The sequence below is a fragment of the Macrobrachium nipponense genome, chromosome 8, assembly GCF_015104395.2.
Source record: "Macrobrachium nipponense isolate FS-2020 chromosome 8, ASM1510439v2, whole genome shotgun sequence".
NCBI classification, from domain to species: Eukaryota; Metazoa; Arthropoda; class Malacostraca; order Decapoda; family Palaemonidae; genus Macrobrachium; species Macrobrachium nipponense.
In genome coordinates this window covers 49,165,898-49,183,397 of record NC_087203.1, presented here as the reverse complement: position 1 = coordinate 49,183,397, position 17,500 = coordinate 49,165,898, and the positions used below count along the sequence as shown (strand labels likewise).

Here is a 17,500-nt window from a genome sequence, read left to right as displayed (position 1 = left end):
TTATTCAGGGATAATTATTACGATGAATTAATGGGAGAAGTCTTGTGTTAATTATTTGTTCAGTTTTTGTAACTTTGGAGAATTTATTTCAGTGATTCACGGGGATGAGTTTTGCTGAATCTTGATGAGTCTGGCTGAATCTTGGTGAGTTTGTGTGGAATTTTGCTGAATTTTGCTGAATTTGCTGAGTGTTTTCTGACTGATTTTTGGAATGGACAAGCATTAACATTGGTGATAATTTTTGTACTGATACTGATGATTTTGATGATAGCAATTTTTTTTTTGGTGATTTTGTGTATAAGATATTTCTGATACTGTTTTTTTATATACTAATACGTGGGTGTTTTTAATGCTGTCAAGGGAGGTGAAATCTTTTGTGATTATGGGAAGAACTAACAACACAATTATTTTAGTTTTTTTTTTGTTTTTTTTCTTTTTTTATGAGTTCAGCAGATAATTGCTTGACATCTAGTGAGTTACGGAGATAGTTAATGGTGCCGATGATTTTTCTTTTCTCCTTTTTTTGGAAAATTAGCCATCGCTGACACAAGTTTTTTTTTACCATGGGTGAATTTGAAGTTTGTTTTTTCTCTCCAGTTAGTGTGAATATTATCTCAGTTCATGACTTAGAGTCATTTAAGAGAACGTGTTCGTGTTTTGTAGCTATTGATGCTATAGAGTAATATATGGGAGATTTTCTTGCATGTTTTGAATGCATACGTAATGGCACTACATTTTTTCTCTGGATATTTGTGTTCAGAAATTGGGGAGTTTTCTTGCACAATACATTAGTTGTATTTGTGACAACTTTGTGAGAGATAGGAAACTTGGTTAAGTTTTCTAATGGGCTATGTCGTAGTGCATATGGGGAAGTCTTTGCTTAGACACTGTGAATTTGGAGTTCTGTTATAATGACTTGTGGCACGTTGGTGATTTTTTTTCTAGAATTTTCTAGACAGTTTTATTTGCCGAGTTTTTGCCTTTTTTTTAGCAGTTATGCTAAATGGAGTGAGTTTTTTAAAGTTTTTTTACTATACATTGAGTTATTCTCTGGAGAATTGAGTTATAATTGAGTTATAATTGAGATATATTATTTGGGGAGATAATTGGAGTATATATTATTTTGGAGTTATATTTGAGATATAATATATGGGAGATATATATTTTTTGGCCATTTTTGATATTTGCCAATAGTGGTATGAGCTATGTTTAGTTCAATTATTTTTGCAGCCATCTTTGTTTGCAAATGGAGACACATAGTTTGGAGATTATGGGGCAATATTTGTGAGTATGAGGTTAGATGCCTTGAGTACACATTTTTTGTGAGATATATTATTTGGAGCCTTGTTTGTTCCACATGGAGTTATTGTGGAAATAGAGGTAAATATTTTGTATTTGCCGAAATAGAGGTGATTATTCTCTATTCCTGGAGTGGTGTCTTTTTCTTTCTACTGACATGTGGCTATTGGAGAAATAAGAGAATAATATAGGGGGTTGTTATTACCAAATGGAGGAAATATTTCTATGGACCGGTTAGTGGTGTTATTATTGATATGATGTCTCATAATGGAGTTGGAATTAATCTTGGGCGGGTGACCTTTTTTTTGTGGTTATGGAGTTTTTTCGAGTCAATAGAAGTTTTCTGTTTGTGGTTCTCTTTTTTTGATTTCGTGTCTATTTAGAGGCGAATGGCACTACTGTATTACGAAGTCATTTGGAGATGTGTGGTGCATTTTTCATGTTCACAAGTGTGTTATTCTTGGAGAAATATAATTTGGGAAAAGTCATGTTGAGAGAATAAGTCTTCGAGACAAATTTTTTGAACACATTAGTCATATCCTGGAGTTAATTCTGTGAAATGTGTCAGTTAGACTTTTTTTTTCTGACGAATCATGAGTTTCCAAACTTAACGTGTCTAAGACAATGGGTGACAATTTTTGTGCTGTTGTTTGAGCATGCGGTCCAGCAGGTGATTTTCTGCTGACAAGCGATGTGATGAGCCGTGTGCTGAGCGTGTGCTGATTCTTTTCCTCTGATGGTGATAGATCAGAATTTTTGCAATATCTGGGAAATGTGGCTATAGCATTTCACGAAAGCGCATGTATGAGAGTTTGCTTTCTGGCAAATTCCATAACTTTACATGGAGCATTTTCTTGGGGAAAAAAAAACGCGGGGGGGAGGGAGTTATGCATATTATACATGTATTATGTATTTTGGTGATTGGGGAAATGAAATCTGCTTGTGATTATTCTTTTTTTTTATTATTATTTTTTCTTCCTTTTCCTATGAGAGATATGATTTGGGGATGATTGAGCTTAAATAACATTTCTTTTTTTGGAGGACGGGTGCATTTGATTTGATACCGGGAGGTGTAGGTTTTTCTTTTTAATTTTTTTCTTGGGGTTGCTGTTTACGAAATGGGAGTTTGACATTAAGTCTCATTGTGATTAATTATTGAGCAGTAAAGGGTGGTTTTCTGCTGTAAAAGTTGGAGTTTTTACTGTATTTTGTGGTTGTCAGAACTTTGATGAGAAAAACATTTTTGGGTGGGGTCTAGGGTGTTGGTTACGTTATTCTTTTCTTTTTTTTTCTTTTTTTTTTGTTTTTTTGTTCTTGTTGAGCACATTCGAGTTCGAAATGTGAGTGCAGAATTCCGTGGAGTTGCTGTGATTTCTGAGTTGTGTGTGTGCTGATGTGCCGAGTTTGGAGAATTGAATTGGAGACTTGATGTTTCTTTTTCTTAGAGAGTTGCGATAATGCACTTATCATTTTAGTAGTCCATATTTAAGGGAGTTAATTGGGAGACGTTCAGTTAGTATTTCTGACCTTTTTTTTGAGATCATTGTTTGATAGAGGTAGTATGTTTGGGTTAATTTTCTTAGATTGACCAAAGAACTTGACTGACATACTAACGACCCCAAAAAGGTCGTCACCGACACCAGCAAGACGTCCACCAGCCGTTTTGAAGAGAGGTTGCTGTATTTTACCCCAGGGTGATTACAAAAGTATTTCCAGATGATGTGATCGAGGAGAATTCTACAGCGTGTTTTTTGGGGATCTACAAGAAGCCGTGAGAGTCTTCTACGATGAGGGAGGCATTCCGTCGTTCCTACAGTTGCTACAGTCTACTGTCTGTTCAGCTACTTGCAGACAAGCGAAGAGGGATATTCAAGAATCCAAATGCAGAAAAATATGAGAGAAAATGCGTTTTGTGTTATTGGGAGATTAAAGCGTGATAAGACTTTATTTTATAATGCCAGAGACGTGCAGTTTTTCTTATTTTATTTTGAAGCGGCCAATGTTTTATATTGTATAAGCAATTTTGCTAGGCGGGGGGGGAGCTAGCATATAGGTGCGAGGCCGAGCAATCTGTAAGACATAGGGTTTTGATTAAAATATATATTGTTCGTGCATTCTCTGTAACCTGTGGAATGTGGAGGACAGTGCAGAGATAACGACCTGAGAGTAGTGATGAATGAGTTTCTAGGGGATGGCGTGAGATAAAAAATGCTTAGTTGTCGAGTCAATGTACGACAGTTTATGAACTCTTCCCAAAGTGCCTTTGAGAAAACTAGATGCAGCTAGAACCGCGAGGTGCTAGCGAAACTGTGTGTTCGTATTGTGCGTGTGCGCCTCTTTCTGTTAAAAGCGTTCATACCCAAGGCCTATGAGAGGGATTTTGACAGAGGGCTTCGAGTCATAGGCAAAGATGCCACGTGGGCATTCGCCGGGGGAGTTTTTTGACAAAGTGTTTTAGTGCCCCGGTTTGGGAATGGGTAACGTGTTACCTTTACTTTAGCCAAAGGGGTGGCTTGTTGATATCTTGTAAGATGTTCCATTTTATTAACTTTGTCTTTAAACTTGTGTGTGTACTTACCAGAATGGTGTTGTTGTATCTTTGGCAGATGGTTCGGTGGATTTCGGGGGTGGGGGAACTACAGAGTTCCCAGGGAAAGGTGTGACCTTTTGGGTGACTTGACAATGAGTTGTTTTAAGTTAGTCTGTAAGACTGGATTACTTAGTTAATTGATTTATTCTTGTAAATAAACGTTATGTTATGATGCAACTCTCTCATTTTTCATTACCTGTTAGAATGGAGAGAGAGAGGTGGAGAGAGAGAGAGAGATGTGGGGTGATTGCCGGGAGAGAGAGAGAGAGAGAGCCTGTGTGTGGGGGTCTGCCTTCCGTTTCGTGTCCACGCTTACCGTATGAAATACATGGTAGGTTTCCCCATGTAATATATATATATATATATATATATATATATATATATATATATATATATCTATATATCCTATATATATATATATATATATATATATATATATATATATATACATATATATAGAGAGAGATATATACATATATATATATATACATATATATATATATATAATATATATATATATATATATATATACTATATATATATATAGATATATATATACATATATAGATATATATATATATATATATATATATATATATATATAGATATATATATATATATATATATATATATATATATATATATATATATATATATATATATATATATATATATATATATTGACACAACTATCACACTTCAAGAGTTAACCTACCATTAAAAATCTTGGCAGGATTTTAAGGTTGTCACATGAATGCCACTTTCATAATAATTCTCAATATTCTTTTTAATTTCAATTGTGGTTCTTACTGTTTCCTCTTCTGCTTGTCTGCAATGGCTGTCTTGGGACCAATGATTGAATCAAAATAGTACACTATAGAAAGCCACAAAAACTAAGGAAATACCTGTGCTAGCATGTACTACTTCCTCAAAACAATAGCAGCAGGAGCAGGCTTTAAACAACACCAACTAGCAGTGACTGACCAAACCACTTTTGTTTACAAAAATCATATGATTCATTGGGTCGGATTCCGGTTTTTTGTTTGAGCTCTGGTGCAAAAGTTAATCAAGAATTCGCGTTGAAATCTGATTATTTTGAGTTCTAGTACAGTCGATGACTGGGTCTCTACTGTTTGTGGTACTGAAAAGGTTAGGTGAGGAAGGGTACAGAGTTGCCCTTCAACAACTCTAGATTTTTTATTAGCCATTAGTCGGATTTCTCCATTATCCAAAAGACCCTTGGCTCTATAAATATGGATAACTGAAGGATTACTATACAAGTAGTGTTCAAGTTACAATAATTCGTCTTACAATAATCCGATTTTACAAAGGGGTTAGCAAATAATACTGAGATGACATTTTGAAAATATTTTAAAATTTTTCTTGCAACGGGTGCAGGCAGCAGCGAACAATCAGAGAGAGAGACCAAATTACAATAGCCTTACTTTATCCCATCTTCTAGTTAAATAAGTTCAAAAACAGCAAAAGAAAATTATGAAAGAATTGTTTTAACGTTATACTCAATGCGTAAATGTATACAGCCATGAACAACCAAACGTGAAACAACTTTATTTTGCCAAGTACAACATAACTGGATAACATCATCGTACAATAGTTAACAATTGCCGTAGTTATGTTATAAATGACGTTATGTAGAATAGGACTGAGATATCTTTATGTAAAAACTTTATTTGCTATTGATCAAAGATCAACAAGTTGTACCTGAAGCTAAGAAAACTGTTCAAGCTGCTAATGACTATTATCGTGCATCGGCAACAAGGATAAAACTCCTGTAAACTTATGACATCAAACACAACTGGAGAAAAAATTGTGAGAAAATAATTTTAATCAAAACTACTGGGCTTGCAAGAACACATTTTACTGTTCTTTTCACAAAAAAATAAATAACATAAAGCTCGTATTACGATGAAATCAAGGGAAAATAACAAACAAAATAACGTTATTTTCTCACTAACATGCCGCCAATGCAATCTGTTAACGAAAAAATAATTTGGTTCACAATCACAATATGTATTCAGGTCATATTTTGACTTAAAAACACATCATATAACAAAAAATTACCTTGTCTCATATAAGTTAAGTATCTGGATATTCGTTTATGAACTAGAAGCAAGAAAATTAGTTCAGAATTAAGTTAAATATGGCGAAGTAAACTTGTAATCGCCATCAGCTGATTTCCACACCAAAACATTGACTACTATGTCAGCATTTTATAATACAATAATGAGAATACATACAATATTATTGGTTACAGTGAAGTAATGTATAACTTTTTAAAAGATTCATGGAAAAGATGCAAATTTATTACGTTTACATTTTATCATTATGTGTAGCCATCAGCAGCCTAACATCGTTCAATCATGGCAATGTCAGAATTACCATAGTCAGAAGGCATTAAACCTCCAGAATTTTTTTCACTGAATTATCATAGCCAAATGCATTAAACCTCCAGAATTAGCTTATATTAATAATTACTACATATACTGTTTCATTTATATATTATGTACCATAGTATACACTAGGCTAACGCTTGTTAGTGTTATTCCATTTCTCATTGTACCGAGTTAATATAAGCAAATCTGCATTGAACCTAGAGAATTAACTGAAATGAATAATTACTATAAAGTATACTGTGTAGTATAGGCTAGGCTACCCTTATATGTAAAGATGGTACTGATTACCCTAGTGTAGGATAGGCTATATTCGAGATAAGATTTTTCCAACAAACGATGAGTTTTTTGGAACCTAACCCCATCGCAAGTATGAGAGTACCTGTATACTAATAACAATACTCATTAAAACTGACAAAAATATTAATACACAAGTTATTCAATACCTGCAAGGCAGCAAACATGAGCATTTCTTCTTCTGTGCAATCAATCTCTTCATTCATGATAGCCCACTTGGCTTGCTCAAAGATAAGGTTGATACGAGCAGCATCATATTTTGGGTTCAAGTCATAAAAGGAGTAAAACTTAAACCGTAACAATAAGACATCAAATTCCCGCACACCTTGCTCCATTATGGACAGTGAAGAGTCTAACCATCTGCATATGAAAGATAAAAGTAGAACAATTTTAGCAAGGATTGCAGCAATGTAACAGGTGAGAACAAATCTACATGAAAGTTACAATTCAATGATCATGAGGTATTTTAATTTTGTAGTGACTAAAAAGATAACATTAACACTAAAACTAGATTTATTAATGACACTGAATAGTTCCTCATATTTCTTGCTTAACCCTTAAACGCCTATTGGATGTATTTTACGTCGAGATAAATTGTCTGTCGGGTGCCGACTGGACGTAATTTACGTCGACATAGAAAAGTTTTTTTAAAAATTTGCGGAAAAATAATTATAGGCCTACCAGTCAAAAACTTTTGAATCACGCGCCTTGGGGGATGCTGGGAGTTCACGGATCAAGGTGTTGTTTTGTTTATAATCGTTACGCAGGCGCGCAAGCGCGAATTTCTTTCTTATCGCACTAAAAAGTATCAGTGACACACCTCGGAAATTATTTCATCACTTTGACATAATTTTTGCACCATTTTTAATTAGCTGTTACATGGAGTATTATATATGAAAATGTGCTCAATTTCATGTAGAATACAACAAAAAATATTCATGATTGTAACTTTTATCACTTTTGAAATATTTTCAAATAAATAACGATAAGTGCAAAAATTTCAACCTTCGGTCAAATTTGACTCTACCGAAATGGTCGAAAAACGCAATTGTAAGCTAAAACTCTTATATTCTAGTAATATTCAATCATTTACCTTCATTTTGCAATATATTGGAAGTCTCTAGCACAATATTTCGATTTATGGTGAATTTATGAAAAAAAACTTTTTTCTTACGTCCGCGCGGTAACTCTTCTGAAAAAATCATACATGCGATTGTCGTAATGTTTGCACCATTTTTAATTAGCCATTACATAAAGTTTTATATATGGAAATGTGTGCAATTTCATGCACAATACAACTAAAAGCAACCCATGGTTGTAGCTTTTATCAGTTTTGAAATATTTTCATATAAATAACGATGTGCAAAAATTTCACCCTTCAGTCAACTTTGACTCTACCGAAATGGTCGAAAAAACCAATTGTAAGCTAAAACTCTTATATTCTAGTAATATTCAATCATTTACCTTCATTTTGCAATAAATTGGGAGTCTCTAGCATAATATTTCAATTTATGGTGAATTTATGAAAAAAAAAAAAACATTTTCCTTACGTACGCACGGTAACTCTTCCGAAAAAATCAATCGCGCGATTGTCGTAATGTTTGCACCATTTTCAATTAGCCGTTACATAAAGTTTTATATATGAAAATGTGCGCAATTTCATGTAGAATACAACTAAAAATAATTGAAGGTTGTAGCTTTTCTCATTTTCGAAATATTTGCATATAAATCACGATAAAAAAAAAAAAAAACCACGTTTGGTTCGGTCAAATTTGACTCTACCGAAATGGTCGAAAAATAAAAACGGCAATTGTAAGCTAAAAATCTTACAGTCTAGTAATATTCAGTCATTTATCTCATTTTGAAAACAAAATTTTCAAAAGTCTTCTTGCACCCAATATTAAGATTTAAGGTGAATTTAAAAAAAAAACTTTCCTTCCCTCCGCGCGCCGATTCTCCGCTGCAAATCTCCGAAATGCGTACGTCGCATTCTCGGAACATTTGCTCCATTTCATATTAGGCGTTTCATAGAGTTTTATATATGAAAATGTGCACAATTTCATGTGGAATACAACAAAAAATAATTGAAGGTTGTAGCTTTTCTCATTTTTGAAATATTTGCATATAAAACAATATATATATAAAAAATTCGACATTCGGTCAACTTTAACTAGTCCGAAATGGTCGAAAACTGCATTTGTAAGCTAAACCTCTTACAGTATAGTAATATTATATCATTTATCTTTATTTTGAAACAAATTGGAAGTCTCTAGAACAATATTTAGATTTATGGTGAATTATTGAGAAAAAAAATATTTTTTTACGTCAGCACGTTACGAATTCATGCATCATTTTGTGATAATAATTTCTCTGTGTTGCTTTGATTGTTTTACAATGTGTTATATACCAAAATGATCACAATTTAGTGTACAATACAATGAAACAAAAATTAACTCGTTAGCTTTAACCGTTTTGCTCACAGCACAATTTGTATACAATTATATATGAAATTTTGTTTTCGCGCTATCATATATCGCATTATTTATATATGATAATGATAATTTTTTCATTTCTGATGGTTGTATACTAAACTTCAGGCAATGAAAAAAGAAGGAGCCACAAATGAACTCTTAATCTTGAAAACTAAGCACGCTGTGATTTTTTTAAAAAATATTTTTTCCGCTTCCGCGCTCACTCTGAGACCCCCCAGGCATACGGGAGACGATTTTTAATATACCGCTTAGGCGTTTAAGGGTTAATAACAATTACACTTGTGAATATATTAACACCTCCATATTCAAGTAAATCTGACTTGAAACAAGTGGATACTTCACTTACGAGACATTCATTCGTGCTCTCTCCAGAAGAGACTTCGGCCTCACCAGTTTGTTGCGAGCTTCTTCTGAGGGATGTAAGGGAGAGTTTGCTAAGGATGTGTTTATGTCATCTACACCATCAATACTATCCATAGTGCTGTTGAGACTGCCAACACCATTGCTGTTGAAACGCCATGTCCCACCCTGAGTAAACGAGAAATGCTATAGCTTTACTTTTATTCATAATGTGCTCATCTTTAAACAAGTCTTTTACAATGAGACTTTAAAGGTCAAAAATACAAAAATAAAACAAGTCAGGTAGGCTCAGTGAAACTTAATAAACTAGGGAAATAAAATAGGTTTTAACATAGGAAAAAACTATTTTCAGCAGCCGCTGTGAGTTCTCAAAGGAGTTACACTCTCATGGTCCCCCTACAACCAGAGGCGTTCCTAGAGTATTTGGCACCCGGGGTGGGTTATTCCAGGCTAATATTCCTTTGCAACCCCCCTCCCCACACCAGCCCAACAACTTGAGAATTTTGATAAGGAATGAATATATAGTTTTTTTTTGGTTGATATCTTGTAATACTTAAACAATAATAGTACATTGACATTTCACTCTTAGCCACTTGTAATACATGCATATTGTAGGCTAGATAAAACCATAATTATAACTAAAACAAATTTTGTTTTGCAACAGAGAAGATATCAATGTAAAAGAAAGCATCTTTAAATGAAGCTAAATATTCTCCTTCTGATTTACTAAATAAGACAAATTTTACACTCTCATTCTACATGCCTTAGCAGCACCAAACTTGTCGATTACATCATCAAAATTAATATTCTTTACATATTCATTTTCTATAGAAATTATAGCAAAACCGTTCAATCTTGCTTGAATCATTGTTGATTAAAGATAATTCTTTATAAGCTTTAGCTTAAAGAAACTTCTTTCGCATGATGCTACCGATACACAAATTGTTAAAAAGTCCCATGCACAGAGATAAATTTGACAAAGATTCTCCAAAGCCTCATTGGATGATGAACTTGAGAAACTGTAAGCTCATCCAAGTGTTTGCTTCTTCAGTAGTGACCTCCGGGTGTCTTCTGACTCGCATAATTTCCACTTTGACCTCCTCTTCTGGAATTTCATTAAAAATCTTAGACATGCTTGAGATGCTTTCCTGAAGTTGTTCTTTATTTACAGAGAGCAAGGTGTGTGGCTGAATGGCTGCAAATGTTGACAGCACATTATCCATGGCCTCTGATCGAACATTCAGTTCTTGACTAAACTTATCAATACATTCAAGCATTGATCTCCTCATTTCCTCTTGCAATGTCAGTCCACTATCCCTAGCAAGCTCTCCAGGCATTCTTTTCTTTATTCTTCCTCGTCTTTCCATGGATATCCCCATTTCTTCACATAGCTGACTTACATATACAATTGCTTTCTCTACAATTTCATTGTGCTGACTTCTAAGGAATAATTTCAAACCTTTGATCTTTACACAGCATTTCTCCAAGCTTATTCCGTCTGCAAATATTCTTGCGTGAGATCCACTTCTTCCAATATATCACACCAAAATGAGATAAATTACAAAAAATTAAAAATCACACACTGCTTTTAGAACTTTCAGGTGATCCTCTTGTATCTACATTTTCTTTTTGGTCTGTCAATGTTTCCAAGGCTGTAATCAGCTTTTCAAATTGTTTCTTGAGTGCACTCCATCTAGTCTGAGAAAGTTTTTTAATGGTCAGGTCCATATTTTCTTTCATTACTTCCCATCTGTGTGTTGAAAGTGCAAAGAAACAATAAAGTCTCTCTACTGTTCCAAAGAATGTGACACATGTTGAATTAATTCCAAAAGAGTGCACTCCACAAAGGTTTGAAGACTGATTAGCACATGGCACAAACAAAGCCTTTGGATTTAATTCTTTTATTTTTTTCTGCACTCCACCATGAATATCAGCCATAGCTGCAGCATTATCATATCCTTTGTAATGTCTAGTCCATCATCCTCTAAACTACTTAGTATATCCTTTGTAAGATCGTTTGCAGTTTTTCCGGCAACAAGAATGAACCCCAAAAAGGACTCTCTCACTTCAACAGATTCACCTTAAATATGAACATACCTAAATAACTTTAGACATCTGATCAATATGGGAGATATCAGGTGCACTGTCAAAAAGAATTCCATAATACTTGGTTTTTTTTTTTTACATCAGCCAAGACTTTTTCCTTAACCTGATTTGCCAGAAAGGAGATGAATTCATTTTGTATACTTGGTGATAAATAAGAGCTCATTCGCCTTCCACTATGAGGAGGAATTGCATGCTTAAGCTCTAAAAAATTGTCCTTCAAAACTCAAGTCATAATTTGATAGCAACTACAACAGTTCAAGAAAATTTCCTTTGTTTACTGATATGGCCATGGAATGGAAGATTCTGTCAGGCTAGAAACAGTGTTACATCCAAAAGTTGGGGAAGTATGTCCCTCCATTTCTTCCTCTCTTTGTCCATTGCAGTTTGATGGCTATGATCAACAGTTTTTCCATGTTTTATTCCTGCTACTAAGGTTTTCCACTTCTCTAAGCATGTGAGATGCTCCTTGGATGATTCATGATCAGACTTTAGGGTTCAGTTTCCACCATGTTTTGAACCCAGTTACAAAGGTTGATACACCCATCTTTTTATCATTATGAGCAGACAGTTTGTAGCAAAAGCAAATAAACTCTCCTCTGAAGAGGAATATACCATCCATGTTCTTAAAACTTTCTCTCCATTGAGCAGAACTTTATAAAACCATGTAGTAGTTAGTTGCCGGGTTTCTCATTTCAATTTTTCTCCCGGTCTTTTCACTAAGCGAAATGGTCCATCCTTGTGTTGGAAAGGTTCACTTACCTGCTTTTATGATATCAACTATGAAATATTTAGGTAAAGGAATTGTCCAAGCTCCTACATTAGAGTATGCCAAATCAAAGATTTCACTTCCTTTCACTTCATCTTTTGATTTCTCTTGTTCATGTGTGACAATTTCCTTGAAGATTTCCTCTTCCATTGCTCACTTGCAGGCTCTGAGGGTGATCCCTGTATGTTGTCATTGTCACTCGAGTATTCAGATTCTACTGAAGATATGTCATCTGTTGCCTGCAACTTCAGAAATTCCTGCCACCTCATTCCTTGTCTGTGATTTCTGTTTTTCACATACATCCCCAGTGGTACTTGAACTTGACGTGGATGGCAAATTAATATATTTCTATATTGATCCTAATATTTCCCGAGACTCCTACTCTTTTTATTCTTCAGTTTTCTTTGCTGACATCCACTGGGATGATTTCTCTTCATTTTGAGATTCTGAGTTATTCTACCAAAAAAATATATCTATATCTATATATATAATATATAGATATATATATATATATATATATATATATATATATATATAACATATATATATACAGGCGGTCCCCGGGTTACGACGGGTCAGGCTTACGACGTTCCGAGGGTTATGACGCTTTTTTCTAAATATTCATTGAAAAATCCGCCCTGGGTTACGACGCCTTATTCCGAGGTTACGACCGCTGACGCTTCCGACGCTCCGAGTTTACGACGCTTTTAAAAAACACATATTATGATAAGATAAGAATCCTTTATAGTTTAGCACAGTCTCTCTCTCTCTCTCTCTCTCTCTCTCTCTCTCTCTCTCTCTCTCTCTCTCTCTCTCGAAAATAATCACTATAATTTTTCTCTCTCTCTCTCTCTCTCTCTCTCTATCTCTCTCTCTCTCTCTATACTACAAAGATGTATGTTTTTTAGTATGATAATAAATGATTTTACTATTTTCAAATATTATATTTATACAGCAATAATATCAATTCATTAAAGAAAATACCATAGTGAATTAGTAAGATTTTAGCTTATATTTAAAAAAACTTATCCCAAGAATGAAGGAAAATCCCAGTCTTCTAAGGAAATCCCAGTCTTCTCTGTAACCTTTCCAGGTACTAAAACTGTCAGATATATATCATGTTCTGTGACAGCCAAAAGGGGGAAGAGCTGGGGGGAGAGCTGCAGTGTTGCAATCAGTGGTCCTGACATTTTCCCCCCCCCCCTCGCTCTCTCTCTCTTCTCTCTTCTCTCTCTCATCTCCTCTCTCTCTCTCTTCATCTCTCTCTCCTCTCTCTCATTTACTGAGACTCGAGATTTTTTCTTTTATGTACTTGTACTATTTGTTTTTAATACTTTCAAATAATAATAATAATAATAATATAATAATAATAATAATAATAATAATAATAATAATGTGTGGCGCCGTGGAGGAGTGGGTTAGGTCGTCAATAGACTTAAGTCAAGTTAAGCAACATTGGGGCTGGTCAGTCGTTGGATGGGTGACCGCTCTCCTCGGCGGTTGATTCCTTGGGAAAGGATCTTTACCATAATTTCCTAAGTCTACTCAGCTGTAAATGAGTACCTATCCCTGATGGGGTAGGGTCCAGCTATGGGTTAAATAGCAAAACTCACAAGCAATGATGGAAAGAAATGAAGGAATAAACGATAACGACGTAAATGGAACCTCTGGCAACAGAGGAGCCTCGTCCGGCAACCAGGTATTCAAACCAATTGTAGGGGAAGACGGTCAGGTACTTGGAGGTCGTCATCCAGCAACTGATCACCACAACGACAGTAATCAACAGCCTGAGATTGGTGGAGCTACAGAGGCAAAAAGGAAAAGAAATGGACAAGAGAAGAAAAAATAAGGAAATATGGAGATGTACATCAGAAGCAAACCCGACGGAAGAGAGGATATAGAAGAAGATTGGTCAACATCTGGAATGAGAGGAATAAACACCCCCCAAACAGAGCAGAGGCTGGCAGACCGAGTAAGGAACATAAAGAAAAAGAACTGGCTCTCCCCAACAGAAAGAGAAGAACTGGAAAGGGAAATGTCACACGACAACGAATTACACGAAGACGAACTGAGAGACGATGCCACAGAAGACGACAGGGAGGATGAGGTATCAAACAACGACACACGAAGAAACACCGACGAAGTAACAGAGAGGATTTGGAATGGGTAGAAAAGATTAGACAATGGATGGAGCCAGATACAGAGAGAACAAAGATCCCCTCCATGAAAGCCTACAACACCAACAAATTAAGGGAGAAAAACAAGTGAGGTCAATGAAATAAATGGGCCTAATACACCACCACCAGTATCACAGAAACAAATAACCTTGACATATGCAGGAGCAAGATTAGTAGCAGAACTGATGGGGATTCGAACTCCAACACCACCGTCACAACCAACCCAACAGGAACCAAAACAGCAACCTCCTTGGAAAAGGCGCCTGGAAAAGCAAATCATGGTGATGAGATCTGACTTGAGTAAACTGAAAGAGATGGCAGAAAAAAGGCTAACGAAGCAAGAAAACAAGGGAGTACTCAACGAGAAATACAAAGTACAAGAGAGGGGACTAAACACAACAATAGAAGATGTTAAAACAGAGGCTTAAGGCCAAAGCACACAAGATCCAATGGTACATGAACAGGAATAAGGATAGAACAACGAACAAACTATTCGGAACAACCAGAAAAGACTATACAGCCACTAAGAGGGGAAGACAACCACCCAGAAATTCCTGAAGCCGAACCAAGTAAGAGACTCTGGGAAAACATATGGAGCAATCCGGTATCACACAACAAACATGCAACATGGCTCCAGGAAGTCAAGGAAGAAGAAACAGGGAGAATAAAACAAAGATTCACAGACATCACGACAGACACAGTCCAGACACCCCAACTAAAGAAAATGCCAAACTGGAAAGCCCCAGGTCCCGATGAAGTCCATGGATACTGGCTCAAAAACTTCAAGGCCCTACACCCACGAATAGCAGAAGTAACATTGTATCTCAAATCACCAAGCACCCAAATGGATGACCACAGGAAGAACATCCTTAGTACAAAAAGACAAGAGTAAGGGAAATATAGCCAGTAACTACAGGCCTATCACCTGCCTACCAATAATGTGGAAGTTACTAACAGGTATCATCAGTGAAAGGCTATTACAACTACCTAGAGGAGACAAACACCATCCCCCACAACAGAAAGGCTGCAGAAGGAAGGAATGTAGGGGCACAAAAGACCAGCTCCTGATAGACAAAATGGTAATGAAGAACAGTAGGAGAAGGAAAACCAACCTAAGCATGGCATGGATAGACTATAAGAAAGCCTTCGACATGATACCACACACATGGCTAATAGAATGCCTGAAAATATATGGGGCAGAGGAAAATACCATCAGCTTCCTCAAAAACAAAAATACAATGCGCAACTGAATACAATACTTACAAGCTCTGGAATAATACTAGCAGAGGCTAATATCAGAAGAGGGATCTTCCAGGGCAACTCACTGTCCCCACTACTCTTCGTAGTAGCCATGATTCCCATGACAAAAGTACTACAGAAGATGGATGCCGGGTACCAACTCAAGAAAAGAGGCAACAAAATCAACCATCTGATGTTCATGGACGACATCAAGCTGTATGGTAAGAGCATCAAGGAAATAGATACCCTAATCCAGACTGTAAGGATTGTATCTGGGGACATCAGGATGGAGTTTGGAATAGGGACAAACATGCGGCCTTAGTCAACATACAAAAAGGCAAAGTCAACCGAGAACTGAAGGGATTAAAGCTACCAGATGGGAGCAACATAAAACAAACAATATAATGAGACAGGCTACAAATACCTGGGAATAATGGAAGGAGGAGATATAAAACACCAAGAGATGAAGGACACGATCAGGAGGAAGAATATACGCAGAGACTCAAGGCGATACTCAAGTCAAAACTCAACGCCGGAAATATGATAAAAGCCATAAACACATGGGCAGTGCCAGTAATCAGATACAGCGGCAGGAATCAGTCCGAATTGGAACGAAGGCAGGAAACTCCGCAGCATAGATCAGAAAACCAGAAAACAAATGACAATACACAAAGCACTACACCCAAGAGCAAATACGGACAGACTATACATAACACGAAAGGAAGGAGGGAGAGACTCTAAGTATAGAGGACTGCGTCAACATCGAAAACAGAGCACTGGGGCAATATCTGAAAACCAGTGAAGACGAGTGGCTAAAGAGTGCATGGAAGAAAGGACTAATAAAAGCAGACGAAGACCCAGAAATATACAGAGACAGGAGAAAGACAGAAAGAACAGAGGACTGGCACAACAAACCAATGCACGGTCAATACATGAGACAGACTAAAGAACTAGCCAGCGATGACAATTGGCAATGGCTACAGAGGGGAGAGCTAAAGAAGGAAACGAAGGAATGATAACAGCGGCACAAGATCAGGCCCTAAGAACCAGATATGTTTCAAAGTAACTATAGACGGAAATAACATCTCTCCCATATGTAGGAAGTGCAATACGAAAATGAAACCATAAACCACATAGCAAGTGAATGCCCGGCACTTGCACAGAACCAGTACCAAAAAGAGGCATGATTCAGTGGCAAAAGCCCTCCACTGGAGCCTGTGCAAGAAACATCAGCTACCTTGCAGTAATAAGTGGTACGAGCACCAACCTGAAGGAGTGATAGAAAACGATCAGGCAAAGATCCTCTGGGACTATGGTATCAGAACGGATAGGGTGATACGTGCAAACAGACCAGACGTGACGTTGATTGACAAAGTTAAGAAGAAAGTATCACTCATTGATGTCGCAATACCATGGGACACCAGAGTTGAAGAGAAAGAGAGGGAAAAAATGGATAAGTATCAAGATCTGAAAATAGAAATAAGAAGGATATGGATATGCCAGTGGAAATCGTACCCATAATCATAGGAGCACTAGGCACGATCCCAAGATCCTGAAAAGGAACTAGAAAAACTAGAGGCTGAAGTAGCTCCAGGACTCATGCAGAAGAGTGTGATCCTAGAAACGGCACACATAGTAAGAAAAGTGATGGACTCCTAAGGAGGCAGGATGCAACCCGGAACCCCACACTATAAATACCACCCAGTCGAATTGGAGGACTGTGATAGAGCAAAAAAAAAAATAATAATAATAATAATAATAAC

General features: G+C 36.2%; 1 protein-coding gene across 7 annotated transcripts in view; it reads right to left on the bottom strand.

Annotated features, from left to right (window-relative positions):
- Positions 1-17,500, bottom strand: part of LOC135222767 (unc-112-related protein-like) — a 466,776-nt gene that overhangs the window by 156,650 nt on the left and 292,626 nt on the right. For all 7 annotated transcript variants that reach the window (XM_064261019.1, XM_064261018.1, XM_064261022.1 and 4 more), the window contains 2 exons: positions 9,436-9,617; positions 6,747-6,957 (listed from right to left, as the gene is read on the bottom strand). In XM_064261019.1, the coding sequence (XP_064117089.1) occupies positions 6,747-6,957; positions 9,436-9,617 (393 nt within the window). The remainder of the gene's footprint in view (positions 1-6,746; positions 6,958-9,435; positions 9,618-17,500) is intronic.